Source organism: Lolium perenne, chromosome 4 (assembly GCF_019359855.2).
Source record: "Lolium perenne isolate Kyuss_39 chromosome 4, Kyuss_2.0, whole genome shotgun sequence".
Lineage (NCBI taxonomy): Eukaryota > Viridiplantae > Streptophyta > Magnoliopsida > Poales > Poaceae > Lolium > Lolium perenne.
The window spans coordinates 193635451-193659722 of record NC_067247.2 but is presented as its reverse complement, the minus strand read 5'-3'; the positions used below and the strand labels follow the sequence as shown (position 1 = coordinate 193659722).

The 24272-nt window shown below is 43.5% G+C and overlaps 2 protein-coding genes across 3 annotated transcripts; both read left to right on the top strand.

Annotated features, from left to right (window-relative positions):
- The first annotated feature begins 9136 nt into the window (after positions 1 to 9136).
- LOC127295303 (serine--tRNA ligase, chloroplastic/mitochondrial) lies at positions 9137 to 15912 on the top strand. Of its 2 annotated transcripts, XM_051325231.2 has the most exons (10): positions 9137 to 9384; positions 9468 to 9649; positions 10444 to 10537; positions 10629 to 10777; positions 10890 to 10982; positions 13613 to 13792; positions 14426 to 14592; positions 14785 to 14919; positions 15038 to 15131; positions 15217 to 15912. In XM_051325231.2, exons 1-10 carry the CDS (start codon positions 9231 to 9233, stop codon positions 15502 to 15504), a joined length of 1536 nt encoding a protein of 511 aa, XP_051181191.1. In that variant the 5' UTR covers positions 9137 to 9230; the 3' UTR covers positions 15505 to 15912. The 2 variants fall into 2 exon arrangements, with proteins under 2 accessions (XP_051181191.1, XP_051181192.1); XM_051325232.2 differs by lacking the exon at positions 9137 to 9384 and having other exon boundaries at positions 9474 to 9649; positions 10437 to 10537.
- Positions 15913 to 19786: 3874 nt separating this feature from the next.
- On the top strand, positions 19787 to 23354 carry LOC127295305 (uncharacterized). The gene is made up of 9 exons (XM_051325233.2): positions 19787 to 20160; positions 21023 to 21130; positions 21223 to 21300; positions 21390 to 21583; positions 21911 to 22043; positions 22141 to 22287; positions 22382 to 22561; positions 22646 to 22737; positions 22834 to 23354. The coding sequence occupies exons 2-9, from the start codon at positions 21110 to 21112 to the stop codon at positions 23111 to 23113; spliced, it is 1125 nt and encodes a 374-aa protein (XP_051181193.1). The 5' UTR covers positions 19787 to 20160; positions 21023 to 21109; the 3' UTR covers positions 23114 to 23354.
- Positions 23355 to 24272: the final 918 nt, after the last annotated feature.

The following is a 24272-nucleotide window of genomic DNA, read 5'->3' as shown; positions in this document are numbered from 1 at the left end:
GTTGCAATTGCAGGATCTAAAGGAAATAGCTTCGAGCACAAACACAATGGCGCCAGAAGAGTACTTTACCTGGAACCGGAGTATGAGTGCCTTTTACCTTTCCTCCCCGGCAACGGCGCCAGAAAATAGCTTGATGTCTACGCCCCCTCCTTTTCCTGTAGACAGTGTTGGGCCTCCAAGAGCAGAGGTTTGTAGAACAGCAGCAAGTTTCCCTTAAGTGGATCACCCAAGGTTTATCGAACTCAGGGAGGAAGAGGTCAAAGATATCCCTCTCATGCAACCCTGCAACCACAAAGCAAGAAGTCTCTTGTGTCCCCAACACACCTAATAGGTGCACTAGTTCGGCGAAGAGATAGTGAAATATAGGTGGTATAAATAAGTAGTAGCAACGGCACCAGAAAAGTGCTTTACCCAGGACAGTAAACAAGCAGTAGTAACGCAGCAGTAGTAACGCAGTAAAATAGTAAACAAGCAGCGATAGCAGTATTTAGGAACAAGGCCTAGGGATCATACTTTCACTAGTGGACACTCTCAACTTTGATCACATAACAGAATAGATAAATGCATACTCTACACTCTTGTTGGATGATGAACACCATTGCGTAGGATTACACGAACCCTCAATGCCGGAGTTAACAAGCTCCACAATTCAATGTTCATATTTAAATAACCTTAGAGTGCATGAAAGATCAACACGACTAAACCAAGTACTAACATAGCATGCACACTGTCACCTTCACACTATGTAGGAGGAATAGATCACATCAATACCATCATAGCAATAGTTAACTTCATAATCTACAAGAGATCATAATCATAGCCTACGCCAAGTACTAACACGGATGCACACACTGTCACCATTACACCGTGCAGGAGGAATAAAACTACTTTAATAACATCACTAGAGTAGCACATAGATGAATTGTGATACAAAACACATTGCAATCATAAAGAGATATAAATAAGCACTTCACTATGCCATTCATAATAGTGAATAAGTATTCTGTGAAATATAGCCTAAGAGACCCACACGGTGCACACACTGTCACCTTTACACACGTGGGACAAGGAGTCTCCGGAGATCACATAAGTAAAATTCACTTGACTAGCATAATGACATCTAGATTACAAGCATCATCATATGAATCTCAATCATGTAAGGCAGCTCATGAGATTATTGTATTGAAGTACATAGGATAGAGATGAACCACATAGCTACCGGTACAGCCCCGAGCCTCGATGGAGAACTACTCCCTCCTCATGGGAGACAGCAGCGTTGATGGAGATGGCGGTGGTGTCGATGGAGAAGCCTTCCGGGGGCACTTCCCCGTCCCGGCGGCGTGCCGGAACAGAGACTCCTGTCCCCCAGATCTTGGCTTCGCGATGGCGGCGGCTCTGGAAGGTTTCTCGTACCGTGGCTTTTTCGTATCGAGGTTTTAGGTCGAGGCGGCTTAAATAGGCGAAGAGGCGGCGTCAGAAGGTCAACGAGGCGACGACACCATAGGGCGGCGCGGCCAGGGCCTGGGCCGCGCCGGCCTGTCATCTGGGGCCCATGTGGCCCCCCTCTGGCAACTCTCGGGTGTTCTGGATGCTTCCGGAGATTCTAAGATGCTGGGCGTTGATTTCGTCCGATTCCGAGAATATTTCCTTACTAGGATTTCTGAAACCAAAAATAGCAGAAAACAGGAACTGGCCCTTCGGCATCTCGTCAATAGGTTAGTTCCGGAAAACGCATAAATATGACATAAAGTATGCATAAAACATGTAGATATCATCAATAATGTGGCATGGAACATAAGAAATTATCAATACGTCGGAGACGTATCACCCTACGGTTCGCGAACTATGCGGACATGGTCGAGTACTCACTCCGACCAATAACCAATAGCGGGATCTGGAGATCCATAATGGCTCCCACATATTCAACGATGACTTTAGTGATCGAATGAACCATTCACATACAATACCAATTCCCTTTGTCACGCGATATTTTACTTGTCCGAGGTTTGATCTTCGGTATCACTCTATACCTTGTTCAACCTCGTCTCCTGACAAGTACTCTTTACTCGTACCGTGGTATGTGGTCTCTTATGAACTTATTCATATGCTTGCAAGACATTAGATGACATTCCACCGAGAGGGCCCAGAGTATATCTATCCGTCATCAGGATGGACAAATCCCACTGTTGATCCATATGCCTCAACTCATACTTTCCGGATACTTAATCCCACCTTTATAACCACCCATTTACGCAGTGGCGTTTGGTGTAATCAAAGTACCTTTCCGGTATAAGTGATTTACATGATCTCATGGTCATAAGGACTAGGTAACTATGTATCGAAAGCTTATAGCAAATAACTTAATGACGAGATCTTATGCTACGCTTAATTGGGTGTGTCCATTACATCATTCATACAATGACATAACCTTGTTATTAATAACATCCAATGTTCACGATTATGAAACTAATCATCCATTAATCAACAAGCTAGTTTAAGAGGCATAGTAGGGACTTCTTGTTGTCTACATATCACACATGTACTAATGTTTCGGTTAATACAATTATAGCATGATATATAAACATTTATCATAAACATAAAGATATATATAATAACCACTTTATTATTGCCTCTAGGGCATATCTCCTTCAACTACAACATCTAAGGCATATCTATAGCGAAGAATAAGCCCAAAATAAAAATTATTAAGAAGCAAACTTAGTGTCATTTTAGGTTCAGATTTATTATAAGAATCAAAAATTCTAGACCAAGCTTCTTTAAAACCCTCTTCACCCCTTTGTTTAAAAGTGAAGATCGATTCCTCGGGTGATAGAGTAACAACTACAGGACTAGTCATGGCAACAAAAATAAGGTAAATGCAAGTAACTAATTTTTTTGTGTTTTTAATATGGAGTATGCAAACAAGACAGTAAATAAAGTAAAACTAGCAACTAATTTTTTTGTGTTTTATTTTAGTGCAGCAAACAAAGTAGTAAATAAAATAAAAGCAAGACAAAAACAAAGTAAAGAGATTGGAGGTGGAGACTCCCCTTGCAGCGTGTCTTGATCTCCCCGGAAACAGCGCCAGAAAACAGTCTTGATACGCGTACATCACGCGTCCGTTGGGAACCCCAAGAGGAAGGTGTGATGCGTACAGCGGCAAGTTTTCCCTGAGTAAGAAACCAAGATTTATCGAACCAGTAGGAGCCAAGAAGCACGTTGAAGGTTGATGGCGGTGGAGTGTAGTGCGGCGCAACACCAGGGATTCCGGCGCCAACGTGGAACCTGCACAACACAACCAAGATACTTTGTCCCAACGTAACAGTGAGGTTGTCAATCTCACCGGCTTGCTGTAACAAATGATTAGATGTATAGTGTGGATGATGATTGTTTGCAGAAAACAGTAGAACGAGTATTGCAGTAGATTGTATTCGATGTAAAAGAATGGACCGGGGTCCATAGTTCACTAGAGGTGTCTCTGCCATAAGAATAAGCATGTTGGGTGAACAAATTACAGTTGGGCAATTGACAAATAAAGAGGGCATGACCATGCACATACATGTTATGATGAGTATTGTGAGATTTAATTGGGCATTACGACAAAGTACATAGACCGCTATCCAGCATGCATCTATGCCTAAAAAGTCCACCTTCAGGTTATCATCCGAACCCCCTCCAGTATTAAGTTGCAAACAATAGACAATTGCATTAAGTATGGTGCGTAATGTAATCAACAAATATATCCTTAGACATAGCATTGATGTTTTATCCCTAGTGGCAACAGCACATCCACAACCTTAGAGGTTTCTGTCACTCCCCCAGATTTAATGGAGACAAGAACCCACTATCGAGCATAAATACTCCCTCTTGGAGTTACAAGCAAAAACTTGGCCAGAGCCTCTACTAGCAACGGAGAGCATGCAAGATCATAAACAACACATAGATAATAGATTGATAATCAACATAGCTTAGTATTCCATATTCATCAGATCCCAACAAACGCAACATGTAGCATTACAGATAGATGATCTTGATCATGTTAGGCAGCTCACAAGATCCAACAATGATAGCACAATTAGGAGAAGACGACCATCTAGCTACTGCTATGGACCCATAGTCCAGGGGTGAACTACTCACACATCACTCCGGAGGCGACCATGGCGGTGAAGAGTCCTCCGGGAGATGATTCCCCTCTCCGGCAGGGTGCCGGAGGCGATCTCCTGAATCCCCCGAGATGGGATTGGCGGCGGCGGCGTCTCTGGAAGGTTTTCCGTATCGTGGCTCTCGGTACTGGAGTTATTCTCGACGAAGGCTTAATAGGCGGAAGGGTAGGTCAGGGGGCGCCACGAGGGGCCCACACCATAGGCCGGCCCGGCCAGGGCCTGGGCTGCGCCGCCCTGGTGTGTGGCTGCCTCGTCGCCCCACTTCGTTTCCTCTCCGGACTTCTGGAAGCTTCGTGGAAAAATAAGATCCTGGGCTTTGATTTCGTCCAATTCCGAGAATATTTCCTTACTAGGATTTCTGAAACCAAAAACAGCAGAAAATAGCAACTGGCTCTTTGGCATCTCGTTAATAGGTTAGTGCCGGAAAATGCATAAATATGACATAGTATGTATAAAACATGTAGGTATCATCAATAAAGTAGCATGGAACATAAGAAATTATCGATACGTTGGAGACGTATCACGGTGCTGTCCGATCGTGGCACCGTGATTAAGATCTTCTACGCGCTTTTGCAAGCGGCAAGTGATCGTCTACCGCAGCAACAAGAGCCTCATCTTGTAGGCTTTGGAAATCTTCAAGGGTGAGTCTCGATCATCTTCTCGTTGCTCCCGTCTTCTAGATTGCATCTTGGCTTGAATTGCGTTCTCGCGGTAGGAATTTTTTTGTTTTCTATGCAATGAATCCCTACAGTATCAACTAAAGTCGATACTGAAAGATCGAGATGTCGCCTAGAGGGGGCTGAATAGGGAATTAAAAACTCTTATGGATTTGTCTTGTAATAATGCGGAATTAAACTATCGTTTAGTTTACAAGCACAAACCCTAAATATGCTAAGCTCAACTAAGTGTAACAACAACAACTAGAGCTAAGCAAGATAGGCACAAGATATATGTAGCACAAGTGATAGCAAGATATATGTACTTCAAGCACGATGGCTATCACAAGGAAAGAGAGCTCGTGTATAGAAATAACCGAGGCACGCGGAGACGAGGATGTATTCCCATATTCCCTTCCTTTGCAAGAAGGTACGTCACGTTTGGAGGAGTGGAGGTCGCACGAAGGATTCCCCGCGCCACGAAGGCTCACCCTATTCTCCGAACCACACCCACGAAGGATAATGGCCCTTTCCTTATGGTTAGCTTTTCCTCCGCTCCGGAGATGGCAAGCTCCACAACCACTTAACAAGCTCCACGAAGGAGAAGCCCGAGCCTCTTCACAATCTTCTTGAAGAGATCACCGGAGCACCAACCGCCAAGCCAACTAGGAGGTCTCCCTCCAAGAGTAACAAGCTCACGGTCTCTCACTCGAACTAATCGTGGTGGAGAGCTCAACACTATGCAATGATGCAAAGCAAGAACACTAGAGGTGTTCAAGTCCTTCACTCTCAAATACCACCCAAGCAACAAATGCTAAGATGAGATTGGAGAGGAAGAACAATGGGGAAAGTCAACAAAAGACTCCAAGATCTAGATCCCAAGAGTTCTCCTCACTTAGAGAAGAAATGGATTGGTGGAAGTGTAGATCTAGATCTCCTCTCTTAGATCCCTCAAGAATGAGCAAGAATCATGGAGGGGGACAAGAGAGAGAGCAAGTTCTTCAAAAGCAACAATGGAGGAGAGAGAATAGGAAGAACTAACTCAGCCCAAGGTGGAAGAAGGGCTATTTATAGCCCAAGAGCAAATATAACCGTTGGGGAAAAGTTGGGCTGAGTCAACCGTCGAGGAGGCCGGTCAACCGGGCCTGGGGTCGGGCCGTCCGGTCCAGGGCCCGATCGAGCCGGACCCTGCACCGGACCAGCCGGTCCAAACCGGTCGGCAGCCGGACCCGACGGGGTCACTTTGTGTCGTCCGGGGAGGTCATCCGGTTGGCGCCCGGTTGGCGCCGGTTGGCCGTCGGCACGCCGGGCCAGCCGGTTGGGAGGCCGGGCCGATCGGCGGCAGACCGGAACCGACCGGCGCATGGGCCGGTCCGACCGGGTCCCTGACCGGGTGAGCAGGAAAACATGTTTATACAAAAACTGTGATAACTTTTGTGTCCGGACCCCGGTTGACATGAAACCAATTTTGTTGGAAAGATAATGACGAATAGAACATTTTTAGATGATTTTAGAGAGGGAGTCTCCCACCGTCAAGAAACGGTGAAGACGTCCAAACTCGAAAACGCAATAGAAGATGCATGCGGATTCCGTTTTCGATGAACTTGGGCTTGTTGTAAAGCTAGCAACAAGCTCAAGAACCTCACACAGAGAAACACCAAGAAGCAATAAGGATATGCAAAGTATGCAAAGGATTGAGCTCCCTAAGACGATGTGATCAAGTTACCCAACCGAAAGCCCCTCTTGATAGAGCGGCTATCTATCCTATAATCCGGTCTCCCAACAAACACCTTGAGACCGGTAAAAGGAAAACCTAGCAAGGCCATACCTTTGCCTTGCGCATCCCGCTTGATCTTGATGATAGCTCTTCACGCTCCACTCAAGCCGGAATGCCTCACTTGATCATTGTTGCTTTGTGAAGACTCACAAATGCTCCCCCATACACTATGATGGGAAAGCTTCATTGATGCACATCTTCACAAGTCCATTATCACCAAATGGACGGCAAGCTTCAAGCATGTGATTCACTTGAGATGCTCATCTTGAACTTTCCCAACTCAACCTTGTATCTTCACATACTCACTTAAGATAGAGCATGGCTAATATTGAGTTCCACATAAGAACTCCATCTTCATTTCTTCTTCTTGATCATATCACATATGTATCTTTAAATCGATGATCTTGATGCCAATACACAAGGTGTATCTTTATCTTCATGACATACATACTTGAATCCAACACATGTAATACAAGAAGTACCTATGGAATATTCCTTCATATAAACTCAATGAAAACATTAGTCCATAGGGGTTGTCATTAATTACCAAAACCACACATAGGGGCAATGTACCCTTACAGATACAAATATCAACCATCTGAAAATGCAAAGGAGTAGACGCCAAAAATACATCAAAAAGTGATTCTACGGTCAAGCCGTCAGCCACACCGGCTGTAGAAATCCTGTGCGACCATCTCCGGTCGCTTGCACCCAGATTTCATGGCATCCCGTTGTTTCTCGGACTGGAGATAAGACCATGTACGAATCCAATGGATAGTCATAGGGATGACCTGCAAGAAAGGTTAAGGTTTTGGTTTGTTAAAGACTACTTCATTACACACATTCCAGATAGCCTAAATAATGGCGCAAATGCCCACACGAATCTGTCCAACATCATTCTTAGCAATGCCGCTCAACCAATTACCAAAAGGATTAGTGATATTAGCTAGCGGTGATAAACTGAAAGTCATATATATGATGGGCCACAATCTTAGCTAAAGGGCATTTCAAAAAACAAATGTTTAATAGATTCATCTTATCACAGAAAACATATTTCTTACAACCTTGCCAATTCCTTTTTGCAAGATTATCTTTTGTTAGAATAGATTTACGGTGAAGAAACTACATAAAGATCTTGATCTTCAAGGGTACTTTTATTTTCCAAATATATTTTCAAGTACCTGGTCTTATCATCTAGTAAGTTAAGATAAGATTTTACAGTACAAGAACCCGGATTTGTCAACTGAATGTACATAAGGCGTTCAGCTAGCTCTAACCAAAGTGCCCACTTGTTGGACAGTAGAGTTCTAAAAAAAACATGAAGAGGCCTATTTGCTAAAATATCAGCGACCAAAACTTGTTTTCTTTCAATAATACTAAAAAGGGTCGGGTATTGCTGCGACAAAGGGACATCTCCCAACCACTTATCTTTCAAAAAAACTAGTATTTTTGCCATTTCCAATATTAAAATAACCCTGCTTGAAAAAAAATCATCTTTCGGTTTCATCAATCCTTTCCAAAAAGGAGAGTCATGCGGCCTATCACTTGCGATAAAGTTTTAGACTGAAGATATTTGTTACGAAGTAAATCTTGCCATACCCCGTCGTCATTTGAAAGTTCAAATAGCCACTTACTAATTAAGCATTTATTTTTTACTACTGAAGCAAATGGTACAAGGAGAGGTGGTTGACGGTGACGACATTGGAGCACATGGACGAGATTGGTATACCTGACCTAGGGTTTTACATCATGCGAGTGAGTCATCTAAAACCATAGTCAACTACCACCGTTGATTCCTTTGCTTTTTCTCCACGATGATCTTGATGGATCGATCAGGCTTCTCGTGCTGGGCCTTGGTCAGCAAGCTCCTCGAGATAGCGACTGGATTGGGCCATCTTGGTCTTGATCAGTGACTCGGTACGATGGGCCTACTTTGTTCGCTATTCCCCCATCAACACCATTTTTATCTGGTTATAAACCGTGGTTCTCTCTTTCTAATGTAAACCAAATTTAGTCTTAAAGAGAAAACGAGATCTCTATCTAATGTAAACCAGATTTAATTTTAAAGAGAAAACTAGATTTAGTTTTAAAGAGAAAACCAGATTTACATTTTTGAAAAATAAACTGATAATGTACAACCGACCGACTGATGTAGCCGCTTACTTTTCCTTACTACATCCGTCTCGGTTCATAAGTTCTGCACGTGTTTCTAGGTCATACATTTGACCAATGTAATGTAGGTTATATATCATTGAAAAGTTTAGAAATTCAGCTTTCTAATGATATAATTTTTATGTTATGTAATTTAAATTATGTTACTCCGTACTTAAATTTTCTTTTAACAATTATGTATTGATTGTTGGTTGGGATTGCTCATCAAGCGTATCGCTCGATTACTCCGTACTTAAATTGATGATCTAGGGAGTAGCAAATTTCGAACGCTTGTGACTGGTAGTCAGGATTATCAGAACCAGGTAATACGATCGGACGGTCGATATAGCGAGGAACACCATTGGACGGCCAAAATCGGCTTCCATATCAAGGCCCCTACGACGGGGAAGTAGCAAGTCTCTTATCCCCCCCTATCCGCCGCCCGCCGCCCGCCGGCCATCTCCCTCTCCGCTCTCCGGCGAGATGCTGACCTGCGGCCGGTACCTCTCCTCAGCCGCTGCCACCACTCTTTCCCTTTCCCCGCATAGGAACCTAACCTCCTCTTTCCTCCGCCGTCACCCTCTCCGCTTCCTCACCTCCGCCGCCGCCGCCACCGCAGTCCAACCCGATACCAGAGGTAAAAATCCCCGAACTCCTAAGATGACATCATCTCTTATACTCTCGTACCACCATCTGAATTGTGTGTGTGTTTGGGTACAGGCGGCGGTGGCGGCGGTGGCGCGGGTGGTGGTGCCACGACGCCCAAGTGGAAGGCGGCGATAGACTTCAAGTGGATCCGGGACAACAGGGATGCCGTCGCCACCAACATTCTGAACCGGAACTCCGTCGCCAACCTAGATGTCGTCCTCCAGCTCTACGACCAGTACCTCGCCCTGCAGAAGGTCAGGGGCCTGCCTGTTATTGCCACTGCTGCACTTCGGATTCCTTTTTTGGACTGTATTGCATTAGAACGGGTAGCTTCCATGGCAATGCGCATGATTTTGCTAGGCATCGAGTTGCTGTGAGATGAAATGGTTCCGATCAAAGATTATAGCTTCCATCTCAGATTATGCATGAGTTGCTGTTTGAGGTGTCCTATGGTTGAAACAAGTATTCTAGAGATAGTATATATTCTCCTTACACCTTAGCATCACTGGAACAACACTCATATTAGGACAAATTGGCAGTAAATTTTGTTGCTACCGATGAAAGTTAGAAGTAGGTCGGAGGAACTCATACATACGCCTGAACTTTTGTTGAGCTCTTCCAGATATGCCTTGTGATAAGTGGTAACTCATACGGAACCCTGAGCTTTTGTTTAGCTTTTCCAGATATACCTTGTGATGATATATTATGACATGTATTTTTTCTTGCCACCATCAAATATCGAATTAGAAAAGTATGTCCGTATGATGAAAAGCTCAATCGTTAGTAAACTTTGGTTGCCCTAAACTGTTTTAAGATTCTCCTGCTAGTCAATTCGTCGTGTGGTCAAGTCAATATGCAAAGTTTGTAAGTTCACCGTGGACTTTGTTCATCCACATTTCAGTACATGGTGCACACTCTATTACCCTTCAAACTGTTCCATCATGCGTCTTTACATTCATTAACTGAATACAATTGGTTAACTAGTTCTGTTATATAATATGGTGGTAACAAAAGCATGGCAACAATTCCTAATGATGGCAGATGGCAGGAGGTCGAAGTGCTCCGAGCTGAAAGAAATGCTGTTGCTAACAAAATGAAAGGGAAACTTGACCCATCTGTGCGACAAGCCCTTGTTGACGAAGGTATAATCGTTACGATTGTATTTTGGAAGTCAACTATGACCAAATCAAATGCATGAGTTACTAGTTTTGAACTCATTTTGGGATATTGTAGGCAAGAACCTGAAAGAAAGCCTTATTGTGCTGGAAGAGAATCTTGTTCAGCTAACTGATAAGCTTCAGTTAGAAGCACAAAGTATTCCTAATACCACACATCCAGATGTTCCCGTAGGGGGCGAAGAAAACTCTGTCGTCAGAAAGGAGGTAGTAGATTTTTGTATACTTCACCTGCAGTACTTGTGCTTTTTTTCTTTTACAAATTATGCCATTTATGTACCTTCGACGTTTCTTAATTCGTTTCGGTTATATTATACAGGTAGGCAGTCAGAGGAATTTCAGTTTCACCATCAAAGATCACGTTCAGCTGGGAAAAGACCTTGATTTATTTGATTTTGATGCAGCTTCTGAGGTATAACTATGACAATGTTTTGTTAACTTACAATGTTGAACAACATGTTATACCAGTCATTTAATAACACAACTGGATGATACACTTGTGATCTGCGGGATTTATTGCATCCAGCAGCAAAAGAAGGGATATAATCACCATAAAATATATATTTATATAGTGGTACGTAATCTGAAACATGACTACCAATTAGAATTAAAAGCTATGGAGCCATGTTTTTATGCAGAAAAACATAGATTAACACACTATTAATAGTATTTTGTTACAAATACATGTATGTAACTGCATAGTAAATTTGTGTATGTTGGCCCAAAAAACTGCAACTTCAATTTATATAATAGAAATAACACATTTTGAAATGCTTGGCTGTACTCAGTTATAGAAATACCGGTGCCAATGCCTTTCAGTTCTTTGGCTATGAACAGCAAACTGGATTATTAACTAAACCATATAGAAGAAAAACTCACTACATTATATGTATTTTTAGCTAAGGATCATATAACCCATGGTCATGCAAAATGAATCTGAATGATGATAAATTTGAAATCCTGTATAAATTTTATATACAATCACAGTGACAGTTATTTTCATCACATATTTGTATGGATAGCACAGTAGTATCATCAGGGGGTCTGAAGTGAAAACCAAAATAAGAATAACAAAATTACTATAGTTGAAATCTCACACTTTGACAAAAAAAAAAGAATAGAAACATTGAAAAGCAATACAAACAATGAGAATAGGATTCTTGACGTAGCTAAGTGCATCAATTTGCCAAATGTATCTCACGCTACAATAACCATGTCTCACAGCGTGAGTATGGCAGGGGATTTTGTGGTTTTTATTCAATCCGTAGTACTTCACTAGTATCAAGCACATGTCTCGAGTGAGGGTTTACTTACATCTCCACAATTCGATGCTTCAGCCCACCACAATAAAAGTTTTGTACGCAGGTTCGTGATAAACTCACTACAAGAGATTAGCCCACCACAATAAAAGTTTTGTATGCATGTTCTTATAGCAAGTGTTAAGCAAACATACAGTATAATTCATTACTGAACTTTGCCTACTTCCTTGAAAATTGATCTGCACCTTAGCTCAGGTAAATCAATTATATAGAAGAATTCAGAATGACGTACCAAGATTTTGTAGCACACAATTTCGGTTTTCAATCACCTATAAGCAACTCAATCAGGAAGATATCTTATGGTTGATCCCAAGAGAGAGAAGATACACCTGCGATTAGTGCAGATAACAATTGGTTTTGTAAATGCCTTTGATGTGGAGATCGACGGTTATATTTGTCCTCGAGGAGATCGACGGAACTTATAAGGTTAATATTTAATACCAGGAGATTGAGCTATTGCCTTTAATACTTTTTAGATTACACGATATATGATCATATAGAGAAAAAGAAAAAGAAAACATGTTGATATCTGAACCAACTACTTTAACTCCATGTGCATATATATGTAGCAATAAGTGCCCATGCAGTTTTGTTGCTGAAATTCTGCAGTAGCTATGATTAACATGTAGCCATGCAAAAGTACATATCCAATTTTTGGAGGTTTGTCATTTTGGCAAAACATGTGCACACACAATTAGCAACAGTTGTAATCCCGAAAAAGGCAGAAGGGAAAAGCATACGTCTATTCACAATCTATCACAGAATCATGTGCTTCAGTGGAACAAATAGTTCAACCGAAGCTGCTGAAACTACATCTTAAGGCAAAGACGCAAAGTAGCAGCAAATTGTTTCAGAGAAGGAACTGAGACAGGCCCAAATGAGATCTGCAGCAATCATATGAAATTCCATAGAGGCATAATCTTACAGAAGGTGACTACCATGCATGAAAGTGAAGGAACCAGGAGCATCAAGAGTGGCCGGAGAGCTGGAGGACAGAGACGTGAGAGCCTGTAGGTGGGCAACAATCATGGTGGACCGCTCCTGGCAGTGTCGATCTGAGGGAGGAAGTCATCAACGATGTCACTGGCAGAGGGGCCAGCGGAGTAATTTTGGGATGGGCGCAAGAAACGGGGACATCTTGGCTGAGAATCTTCTAGAAGTTAGACCAGAGTGTGGAGGAGGCATTGGGGGCCTTGGACTGGACAGCAGCATGCGGACAGGGTAAGGAGGCGTATGAGCATGAGGTCGCCATGCTTGGGTAGGGCATTATAAGCCAATACCTTGGGGCAAAATTCTGTGTCGGTCGGCGAAAGCATTATTGTTTACGCAGTGGAGGCATTGCTCATCCACGAGCTCGATGGCCAGGCCGGTGGAGGAGAAGTTAAAGGGAGGTAAGAATGTGGGACGGTAGTAGGAGAGGTAGTGATGGGTGCCAAAGCTGTATATGAATTTCATGTGCGCATCATTTGCAGATTGATAGCTCCAATAGATCAGCTAAGGTGGTCTCGCTTGATCTTATCAGATGTTTGAAATTATTACAGTGATGTGGCTGAATGATGAGGAATCGGGAAAAATCATTAGTGGGTGCCAACTATTTTAGTTATAGAGGATACTTGTACTAAATGACTTCATTTTTCCTTATTATACATAGTACGAACTCCTAATATGAGTAGATGCACAGATTGGTCCTACTCTTTATTCAAAAAATGTACTGCCTGCACAGGTCAGTGGTTCAAAGTTCTACTACTTGAAGAATGAAGCTGTTCTGTTGGAAATGGCCCTTGTAAGTTGGGCTATTGCCGAGGTCTCAAAGAAAGGTTTTACACCACTCATAACTCCAGAGATTGTAAGATCATCTGTTGTTGAGAGATGCGGTTTCCAGCCAAGGGCCCAAAATACCCAGGTATGGAGTCCCATGGTAAACATAGTATATTGATACACTTCTTGTTACATCACTCAAGCACGAGGTGTACATGTTAGTGAGTTAGTATCAGTATTTTTTTTTATGTGATGTGTTGTCCATCAATATCTGCTTGCTGATTATTATTTGATTACTGCGGATATGCGGCCAAGTTGCTGTGATGGTCAATGCAGGTCCATTAACAATGTTTATTCTATTTAAAAAAATATGTTAGAGGGAGGTATATATTTTTATTGTTCTTGTGCTTATATTGGTTTCCTGCTCATTCTAAATGATTACAGATTGGATTTTAGATAGAAAAGGTTTAGTTTGAATATAGCAGACAAGACTGTAGCATACTACATAGTTAACAACATGTATGACGATGTAAGGAGTTTTAGAACTGGCTCTATTGTCAGGTTCTTGCACATATGTTCAAGCAATAGAATTATATAAGTGCAATTTCTGTAGTATAAGCTTTGTGCCTTTGCGTTGTGGCACGTTATGGTGGTACCTCTGTCTTGTTACTAACTTGCTATTGATAGTGCTATGCAGAATCATATCATACATTTTGTCATGTTTATGTCCCTTGCAGATTAGAAATTTTACTTAAGCACTTATGCCATCTTTATGTAGGTCTATTCAATAGATGGCACTGATCAGTGCCTCATAGGCACTGCAGAAATTCCTGTCGGAGGCATCCATATGAACTCTATACTTCCTGACTCTGATTTACCTATAAAATATGTGGCCTATTCACACTGTTTTCGCACAGAAGCTGGTGCTGCAGGTGCTGCCACCAGGTATCTATTTTTTCTTCTTTCCTGGAAGACTATCTTGAGAATTTTTGGGTATCTTAATTGATATATAAAGTTTGATCATAGTATGTTCTTATAGAGTTTTCAAGAGTTGTTGATGGATCATTTAAGTCCTTAATGCAATTGTTTACTGTCTTCCATAGAGTTGCTGAGTTTCAGTCAACCTGTCTTGAATAGGGGCCTATACCGAGTACATCAATTTAGCAAGGTTGAGATGTTTGTATTATGTCGGCCAGAGGAAAGTGACAAGTACCATGAAGAACTTATTACCATTGAAGAGGATCTTTATGCATCACTCGGACTTCATTTCAAGTATGTCCTTGCCTACTTCTGAGTTTCCACTTTTCATTTCAAGTATGTCCTTGTCTACTTCTGAGTTTCCATTTCATAAACATTCCAACACCAATACAAATATTCTTCTCCCTCGTAGAACTTTGGATATGGCCACAGGGGATTTGGGCGCACCGGCCCACAGAAAGTATGACATCGAGGCATGGATGCCAGGTCTAGATAAGTATGGTGAGGTAAGGAACACGTACTTTATGCCCCCTCTCCACTTGTGTCCATTCTGAGCAGTCTTGCTGATATTTTTCTGAACAAAACGGGCAGATCTCAAGTGCTTCAAACTGCACGGATTACCAGAGCAGGCGGCTGGGCATCCGTTTCCGTCCAGCACCCTTGGAGCTTCCACCGGCGACAAGCGCTAAGAAAGGAAAGGGTGGCAGTTCAGGCCCAACACAGTTTGTGCACACACTCAATGCGACGGCAGTGGCTGTTCCTCGACTGATCATATCTATTCTGGAGAATTTTCAGCAAGAGGATAGCACTGTGGTGATTCCGGAACCGCTGAGGCCCTTCATGGGTGGGCTTGGCGTTCTCTCCCCCAAAACAAAGTGAAAGTGGTGGGCTTGGCGTCCTCTCCCCCAAAACAAAGTGAAAGTGGCAGCTGCCTTGAGGAAAGCTATTGGTAAAATTGGTACAGAATTCAGATATTTTTTGATTGTCACCTAAAATTTTTAGGCATGTGTTAGTGCTGTGGTCATGAAAACATAATTATCCATCCATGGCTGTGGGACCCTCTACATTTCCAGCTCCCCTGGGACCATCCGGACGCCCTATAGCTATAGCAAATCGTGAATTTTGTTCAAGTCATACTCATACAGACTCGGGTATAGTTGGCTGATGTAGTATTCTTTTTTGTGGCATGCAACTGAGCTTGCTTGATGTGAACTTTGGACGTGTGCTCCTACCAAACATGACTACTTGATGTGAATGGGTTATCAAGGTTTTTGTTTGTTTTTTTAAGGAGTTTGTCAACTTTTGACAAAATCTGAAGTCAGTGAATATCATTATGAGAAAAGGCAATCTTAAAGAAAGGATTAAACAAAATAAAAATGCCAGGGAGTGGATTTGAACGATGTTTGGTGCTAGTAGGGTAGGAGCTGTTATTTTTTAACCATGTTCTATTAAACATTTCTAAGACTTGGCTTCTGTCATGTCTAGTTTGTGAATCGGATGGAGTATAGGTTATGGCATAGAGGTAATACGATCTGAAGAAGATGGTGCAGCCACTGATCGAGGATCGTTGTGCTGCGCTGCTGCCTAATCGGTCTCCAGTGATTATACTGCTGCGATCTTGCTTAGCTCGTTGTTGGACAGAACGGCAGACTTGGTAGCAGGAATTTGCATCAAAACGAAGAGCACACAATGAAACAAGACTGATCTACGCAAGTCAAATAATTAAGTTGGTCAAACTTCAATAAAACTAGACGAAGCGGACGCTCAAAAGATATATACATCAGCACCAACCATACTGTGGTAGTGTGGTTGCCAGGCTTCATCAAGGAATGTATCTCCAGGAGGGAACATAGGGAAGGTACGGATTCACTCCCACCCATGGGTGTGCGAATTGAGAAGGCCGCGAACACGAGCTTCCCCACGATCCACGCCATATGACATAAGTTTTCTACCGTCCGCCACGGTCAAGAAGACGGTGTTGCATTCAACGAAGCCCACACAGGAAAACCGACCAAACACACTCGATTATTTCAGAACCATTCTCAGGTTTAAAGGAAGGAGATGTTAGGGCATCCCACCGGTGCCCCCAAATGTGAGGCGGTAAATAGGCTTTGGGGGGCGCCGGCAAAACGTGCCGTGGGTCGGCTCCCTCTATCAGCGGCTTCCCAAATTGAACCCCCATGATCACGTATCTAACAAAAAATAATTTAAACTGCAAATTGGCAGCGGAACCGACGAGATTCATTTAAACATAGTTCAACCGAATTTAAACTAAACTAAACCTAATCTAGTGGAAGTGGCGGTCGAAGACGCTCCAGTCGAGGCCACTGTCTGCGTCGTTAGCGCCACCGTTCCTGCCTAGAAGGAGCAAGAGAAGCCGCTATCCTTGCCGCCTTCGCCAACCACGCCACCAGCCTCCTCCAAGTCGATGACGACTCCACTGTCAGCGGCGGACCACCACTTGCGGGTTATCCTCCCTTCTTCTTGAGGGTTATCCTCCCTTTCCAAATATAATAATGAAGATTTACTAATTTGGAATTCACACAATATATGCATGGTTCTCAACTTCTCTTCTTTACAAATGGGGCAAAAGTTACAACCAGTCCGGACACATCCCCACTTTGGTTTAGAACTAATGTATTTGAAGTACATTTAGTCTTTATTCAGGTAATCCCCTATATAGGTGGATTAGAGGGGATTGGAGTGGATGTTGGGGGGATTGTTAACTTGCAAGGAATTAGTCAACCTCATTCCATGTCAATCCCCTTCAAATCCTTCCAGAAAGAATAACCCAAGAGGATTGGAGGGGATTATTGTGGATCCAAAACATTCTCGATGGTTCGGTATTAGATGGGATAAACAAAAGATATCCACACAATCCCCTCATTTTTGTTAAGATTAAAATCACTCCATCATTCTAGTGGATTGGGAGAGAAGACTATTTAAGGGCATTAGGTGAAACAAATAGTTTCACTAAATCTTCTTCAATTTAATCCCCTAGGGCATGAATTTACACTCAAGTAAACAAGGGATTAAGAGCATCTCCAAGGGAGTCCCACCCTGTCTGTCTGTTGGGGGTTTGAGGCATCAGTATAATTTTCACACCTCAACGAACCTCTCTAAATGGACACTATGATCCAAAAAGTTTTCGGAAGTTCTTCCTGCTCCCCAAAATTGGGGGTAGGTTTGGGGTGTTTGGTGTGCAACACGAAGGCACCTAGCAGGTGGAACCGCTTGACATGTACTCCATATCCCCCTCTCTCTCTCATACGCCTGTCTCTCCTATATGCCTATAATTGCTCTTAGTTTTGTTGGTTCATTGGCACCGTCGCCCCTATCCTCGCCTCCGCCGCTTTTTGGCCGCATGTGAGGTCGGTTGCGAATGGAACCACTACTAGGAAAACAACTATAGGCTGAGGGTTATCACCGGCGCACCACCATTCTGCCTCGCCGGTGATAAAATAATACCGCCGGCGTCGGGGATAGGCCAAATAGGTGTGCCAGTGGCAAGGCTTTTCCTAGTAGTGAATCGGACTCGACAACTTAATTTTTATGTTAGAAATTACTCCCTCCGTTCTTTTTTAATTGACTCAGATTTAGTACAACTTTGTACTAAATCTGAGTCAATTAAAAAGGAACGGAGGGAGTATCTTGCAATAGATTTGTTTCATTATAAGTATAGAAATGTGAAAGCTGCAACTTCGTTCCTCAAAAAATTAACAGTCTGCAACTTCGAGTAGCACCCTCTGCTTCCTCCATCACAGCCTTGCACATGTTGCCATTCCCACGAGGCACGGCGCTGCTCCTCCACTCTCTCTTTCCTGGCTTCCTCCATCTCGCCATGTCCTCCCCAATCCCTATACTTCTCAGCCAGATAGCGAGTTGGCGACGGGCCGGCGACGCCCCCTCTTCACCGCGTGCCCGCACTCTCAATCGCCGGCCCTGGAAGCCCGCACCGAAGTCTCAGGTCAAGTTCACGTACCCGTGCAACGAGATGCCTGGCCGAGTCGTCGCTTCCTGCTTCCCGGTGACGTTCTGTCAGCTGAGCTGCTTCTGCGCCCGGTGTGGCGAGGCGCAGATGCTCGACGAAATGCCGGGCTAAGGGAAACATGATTCTGGGCGCTAGATGTGTTCGGTCAAATGCCAAGCAGAGGAGGAACTAATGCAAAGGCTTTGCCATTACTGAGTTTGGAAGCCAATGCTCAGCTCAGCTCGACGGAATGGTTGACAGAATCTGCCTTGCAATCAGGTTCCAGTGGTTGTTCGACTGATGGCAACTCGAGACGTTATTGAATTGGTTGATTCACACAAGCCAGGTTTTCCTATGTACATTTGGAATCGGGGCATCATCTGTCAGATAGCAAACCGACCTCTGTACACTACAATTCCCACCAGAAACAACACAGAAGTCCAGCCGTTCCGTTTGAGCGCAGCCAAACCGTACCGGATATAAAAGGCCGGCCACTCCGTCTCTCGTGTTCCCTCCCAAACTCAAAACAAGGAACCCAACGGCAGGCAAGACCAAAGAACTCCCACGGCAAGAAACCAAGAAGCGATCATGTCGGGAAGGGAGGACGGAGGCGGAACAAGCGCGCCCGGGGGAGCGACGCCAGCCTCCCTTGACTCCGCGAGCTCGGCCCCAGCGGACGCGACCATGGAAGAAGAGCCGCTTCGCGATGCTCAAGAGACCTCCTTCTCCTCCTCCGCCCCGCCGTCGCCGTCGAAGGTTCTAGGCGTCGGCAAGAACTCCGCCCCCTCCTTGCCGAGCTCACGGGCAAGAACCCTGCTCGAGCAGGACACAGTATCTGACGTCGCCGGCACGTCAGAGTCGGTGCCCGGGGTGCCGGCAACAGATGAAACCAATTCAGGGCAGAAGCCCGTAGCCAACACGCGGTCTGAGTTCGCCGCTGCGATCCAAGAGGCTGCTGCGGCCGACGCCCATGGAGAGGCAGCGATCGCGGAGACGGAGCAGGCAATGACTGGCCTCACGGACAAGAAAGTGGAGCCTCCCATACTCCCTCGCGATTTCGCCAGCAAATCCCCTTCGAGCGATGTAAGTGCCACGGTCTCTGATTCTTGGGATTTATGATTCAGTTTCATGTCTTCGTCCGGCTCCCCTCGTTTCCGTGCCTCTTTCTTGCTGTTGCTCGGATGATGAACCGTCTGCTAGTTTTTCTTTTAGTTTTGTCCAAGAACATCGCCCTGTGTAGTTCTTGTTGGCCGTTGCCATATAGTGCAGGTGATCAATTGCAAATTATCCTTTGAAGTCAAACTGGAAAAAAGTTCAGTGGAAACTCTCAGTGCTATTTCGAAAAACGTACTGTATATCCATTTCTTCGTTTAGGAACTATTAGAATTTGGGCAGAATTTTATTTTATTTTCAAGTCCAGTAGCATTGTCTATTCATATGTAACAGCTTCCATGGAGTCAATTTTATTGGCCCATCAATATTCTAATTTCACTATTATGCTGTGTTGTTAGGCTGATCAACTGCATGGAGTAATTGATGATCCTGCTACATTGTCTTCTGGATATGTAAGTCACAGGCTGTTGCCATTGCTTCCTGCACACCAAATAAATTGCCCTGTATTTTTCTACTGGATGTTTCAATTGTGTTCTTCATAACTCATGTTCTGCCAAAAAGGCAAAGGTTCCGAAGCAAGCAAATTGCTCTATTCACCGAGTACCAATCATTAAAATATTATTGCTGATTTCTTATGAACTATTATAGTAACGGGTAGCAATAGCAGTAATGTACAGCCGGGATTGAACCTTCCAGTATCATGAAGTTCTGTTCTCTGACTTCACTAATGTAAGCTGAGACTCATATTACCTTATAGATGGAACGTTCTTTTAATGAAAGTGTAGTTCGGTTATTGATGTGCTTTTCTCTTGAATATAAAATTATTGAATCGATTGGGAGTTGAAAGAAAAAGGTGCAACCTTATATTCTCCTGTATCATATATAGTAAAATGACCTGCACTTCCTTCTCTATGTAGCAGTTCGATTTTGCATTGTACTTGAGTTTGTAACTTGTGATATTCATAAGATGTTAAATATCATATATGTTCCCATTGTGCTTTAGTTTTGCACCGCTGTATCCTGGGATGTAATCGGTAGTTATACGCTCTATGACATATTGTTTCTGAAGAGCAGAAACTCGGGACCAAAAAATAAAGGACTTTTTCCCCTCGTAGTCATTTTTTTCCATTTCTGGTTATGCTACTTATCTTGTTTCACTATTTTCTTTCGAAGAAAGATGTCCTGCAGCGTACATTGAAACTGACTGGTGGATGCTTACATTCGCCATGCTTACATTCCTCTTTCCGTGTATTAGTCGAACTTTCCATTACACTTACCCTGTATCTTATAGCATTATGTGTTGTCATCGCGCAGTTAACAGAGAGAACTAATTATCAACTTGAGACTGACTCAATATTAGATAAACCCGTGATAACGGCAAGTGATGGAGAAATCAACCTAATGGAGGAACTGTTTGGTCGTGTGAGAATGAATATTCTTCCTCTTCCATGATTATCCATTAAATTTGAACAATTCCATTTAATCATACTACTGCCAAAATTGTTTGATTGCAGATCAAGTCACTCAAGGATAATTACCTTTCCAAGTTGGTGGAACTTGATCAACAATACACTGTTCCAGAATTAACTGAGGTCCTCTGTTCCTTTCCTTGTAATCTTTTCTCGTTGTGAAGAATCTACCTTCCTATTTCCTATCTTACATTCCTTTATTCCATCTACAGGGTGACAATACTGAGGAATTCAACAATTCAGTAAGAACCAAAAAGTCTATCAGAAAGATACTGAAGTTCTTGCAGATCGAGAAAAATCATGTACATGATGGTTTGATGAATAAGGTTCCCAAGTATGAAGCACTCATTGTGTCTTTGATGCCCCTCCTCTTGGAAATGAGATCCCCACTTTCTGGTGATAAAAGGTTCGTAATGTTGTGTTTTTCTTTTATGCAGCCCATTCTTATTTACTCTTTTAAAGTTAAAAGAGAACATTGAGAAATATTGGAAGCTGAAAGTATGACCTGAAGCCTGAATCAACATAACTTGTCACTCTGAATTTCATGAATTATTACAAATAATGTGTTGGGTAAAGTAAGTTTTAATCTGTATTTACAACTTTTCAAGAGAATGCATGTAATTGATGTATGGAATCATTTTAGTACCTTTATTATTTTTGTTGAATTTCTATATGTCAAAAGATATCAAGAGAAATGTGTGTAATGTGCTGTATGCAATCGTTTTTGAAGCAGACCACAACAACAGCAAGGGCAACCTGCAGATGCAAGTCCTAGTTTCCCAATCAATTCACCAGAGGGTCAGGTACAGCGTGAAGGGGCTGAGACACTGGTGGCCAAGAGTCCATTCGACCGCCTACGTTATGCAGTAAGTCAGCAAGTTTTATCGTCCCAGTCACAGTTGATGCTATTTTACAAACTCTTGTACTGACAGTTTCATGCTCTCTGATATCTATCGTCATCAGGTGCGGTCTTCGTCGCCAGAAGCCTTTCGCAGCTCAGTTTGTTCAATGTCGTATGTCTTTGGGGAGAGCAATGGTGTGCCATTTGAGGTTAGAGCTTCAGACTCTGAATCCAGCAGAGTACGCAGTCCTAAGAGGCAGAAAATGCAGGTACCATGATTGATGAATACTTTCTGAAGTTACATATGGGGACACAATTTTCTATTTAGCAAACAGTTTGAATTCTCTGAATTTTGCCTTGCAGGATGCAATCTATGCTCTGAGTGAAGAGATCAAATCTATTAACAGAACACTGATTGATACGGAGATCACCATCTCTGGGGATAGCGGAACCTCTTGTGATGCTGGTACAACCATCAAGCTTTCGTACACCGCCGTGGCACTTTCAGGAGACCTCAAATCACTGTTTGCATCATCTGAAATGGTACCTTTGACCTTAAGTACTCCCCGCAGGATAGGAAACACTGTGAGTATCCTGATGTACTGACCGATGCTCTGACCAATGCAGTATGATATCATGCCGGCGAAGCTATCTGTCCCTTCGGATTACCCAAGAAGTTCCCTGATGCTTATCACTGATGAAAGAGATGACCAGCTTAGGTGAGTTCAGCTAATTCATGCTACCAGTGATCATCAGATTGTCTAAAATCTGCACTTGCTTCACCAAACCATTGGCTTGACATGGAAAATCTGCAGGAAGAAGCCGAGTGCCATCTCAAACTCAGCATGCGGCATTCTCCCTCGCCCTCAAGAATCTCCCAGAGTCCCATTCGATCAAGGATATTGCCAAGGCGTGGGATACCTGTGTGCGGACGGCCGTCACAAAGCTTGCGCAGCAGTTTGGAGGAGGGACGTTCAGCTCAAGATTTGGTTCGTGGGAAAGGTGCATGAGGTAGAGCAGCATTGTCATATGTGTACATTGTTGGGCGTAGATCAAACAGAGAGAAAGGTGAATGATGAATCAGTACCCCATTGACAAAATGTTGGATCAACAGTCTGTGGACAATGTCTGATCCCCTGTATAGCTAAACACATATCTGTAGGAGGAACAATCTCGGATCCTTAAACACATATCCGTAGGAGGAACAATCTCTGATCCTCTGTATAGCTGCAGGGTAACTGTGTACATGCTTAGTAATAGTTTTTTTTTTTTGGATAAAAAAGGAACTTTACTAGACAGGATGTTTCAATAATAGTTGAAGCCGGGTTACCACTTTGGGTTTGTATGGAGATTGTGCTATGCCACATTTGAAGACGGGAAACTTTGGAACGACACGATTACCCGACTGGATCGAATCAGAGGTGCGTCAGCCTGTAGGTGGTCACGGCCGCCCAGCCCAGTTAAAACCTATAAGAGCATCTCCAACAGGCGCGCTATATCGCGGCGCGCTAAACCTCTGATTCTGCGCGCTGTAAACAGCTAACGCGCGCTGGGCCGTATTTTCCCCCGCCGGACGCGGCAAAATGCAGCGCGTGCGCGGGCGGAAAAAATCGTCCTCCGCCGGGCGCGGCAAAATACAGCGCGCGCGGGCGCGGAAAACAGTTTTGTATACTATTTTGCAATCACAAAGATCAAATAATCACACATAATTCATGAAACAAATAATGTACCATAATTTAAGTGGACACAAAGTGCAACATACATCACATAGTTCAAGAACGACACACAAAATGACGTAGTTCAACAATGACACACGACATATGGTTCAAATGGACAAAGTGGAACACATATCACAAATGCATATCACACTTCCGCATTTTCCAAGTCAACAGCTTCTTCTTCTTCCTCGTCATCTTGGGTTGAAGGAGGAATAGTAGCATTCATGGAAGACACGAAGCCTCCCGGTGGTGCTCCCATACTCCCATACACACCACTCACCGAGCCTCCCATGGTCCCTCCAAAGACTCCTCCATAGCTTGGTCCTCCCATGCCGGCCATGCCTCCATAGCCTCCCATGCCGGCCATGCCTCCCATGTCGGCCATGGGCATGCTTCCCATGCCGGCCATGCCTCCCATGCCTCCTCCAAACGTCGGCATGCCTCCTCCAAACATGCCGGTAGTGGAAGTGTTCATGTTGGCTACCAACAATCTCTTTTTGGCCAACACTTCATCGCGAAGAAGGTTGATGTACTCC

Excerpts from the sequence above, each read along its gene's own strand:
- LOC127295303 (XM_051325231.2), top strand. The coding sequence starts at position 9,231 with ATGCTGACCTGCGGCCGGTACCTCTCCTCAGCCGCTGCCACCACTCTT. Across the intron at positions 9,650-10,443 it reads AGTACCTCGCCCTGCAGAAG|GAGGTCGAAGTGCTCCGAGC; the intron begins GTCAGGGGCCTG and ends GGCAGATGGCAG. Across the intron at positions 15,132-15,216 it reads GTCTAGATAAGTATGGTGAG|ATCTCAAGTGCTTCAAACTG; the intron begins GTAAGGAACACG and ends CAAAACGGGCAG.
- LOC127295305 (XM_051325233.2), top strand. The coding sequence starts at position 21,110 with ATGGAGGAACTGTTTGGTCGT. Across the intron at positions 21,131-21,222 it reads TGGAGGAACTGTTTGGTCGT|ATCAAGTCACTCAAGGATAA; the intron begins GTGAGAATGAAT and ends GTTTGATTGCAG. Across the intron at positions 21,584-21,910 it reads CCACTTTCTGGTGATAAAAG|ACCACAACAACAGCAAGGGC; the intron begins GTTCGTAATGTT and ends TTTTTGAAGCAG.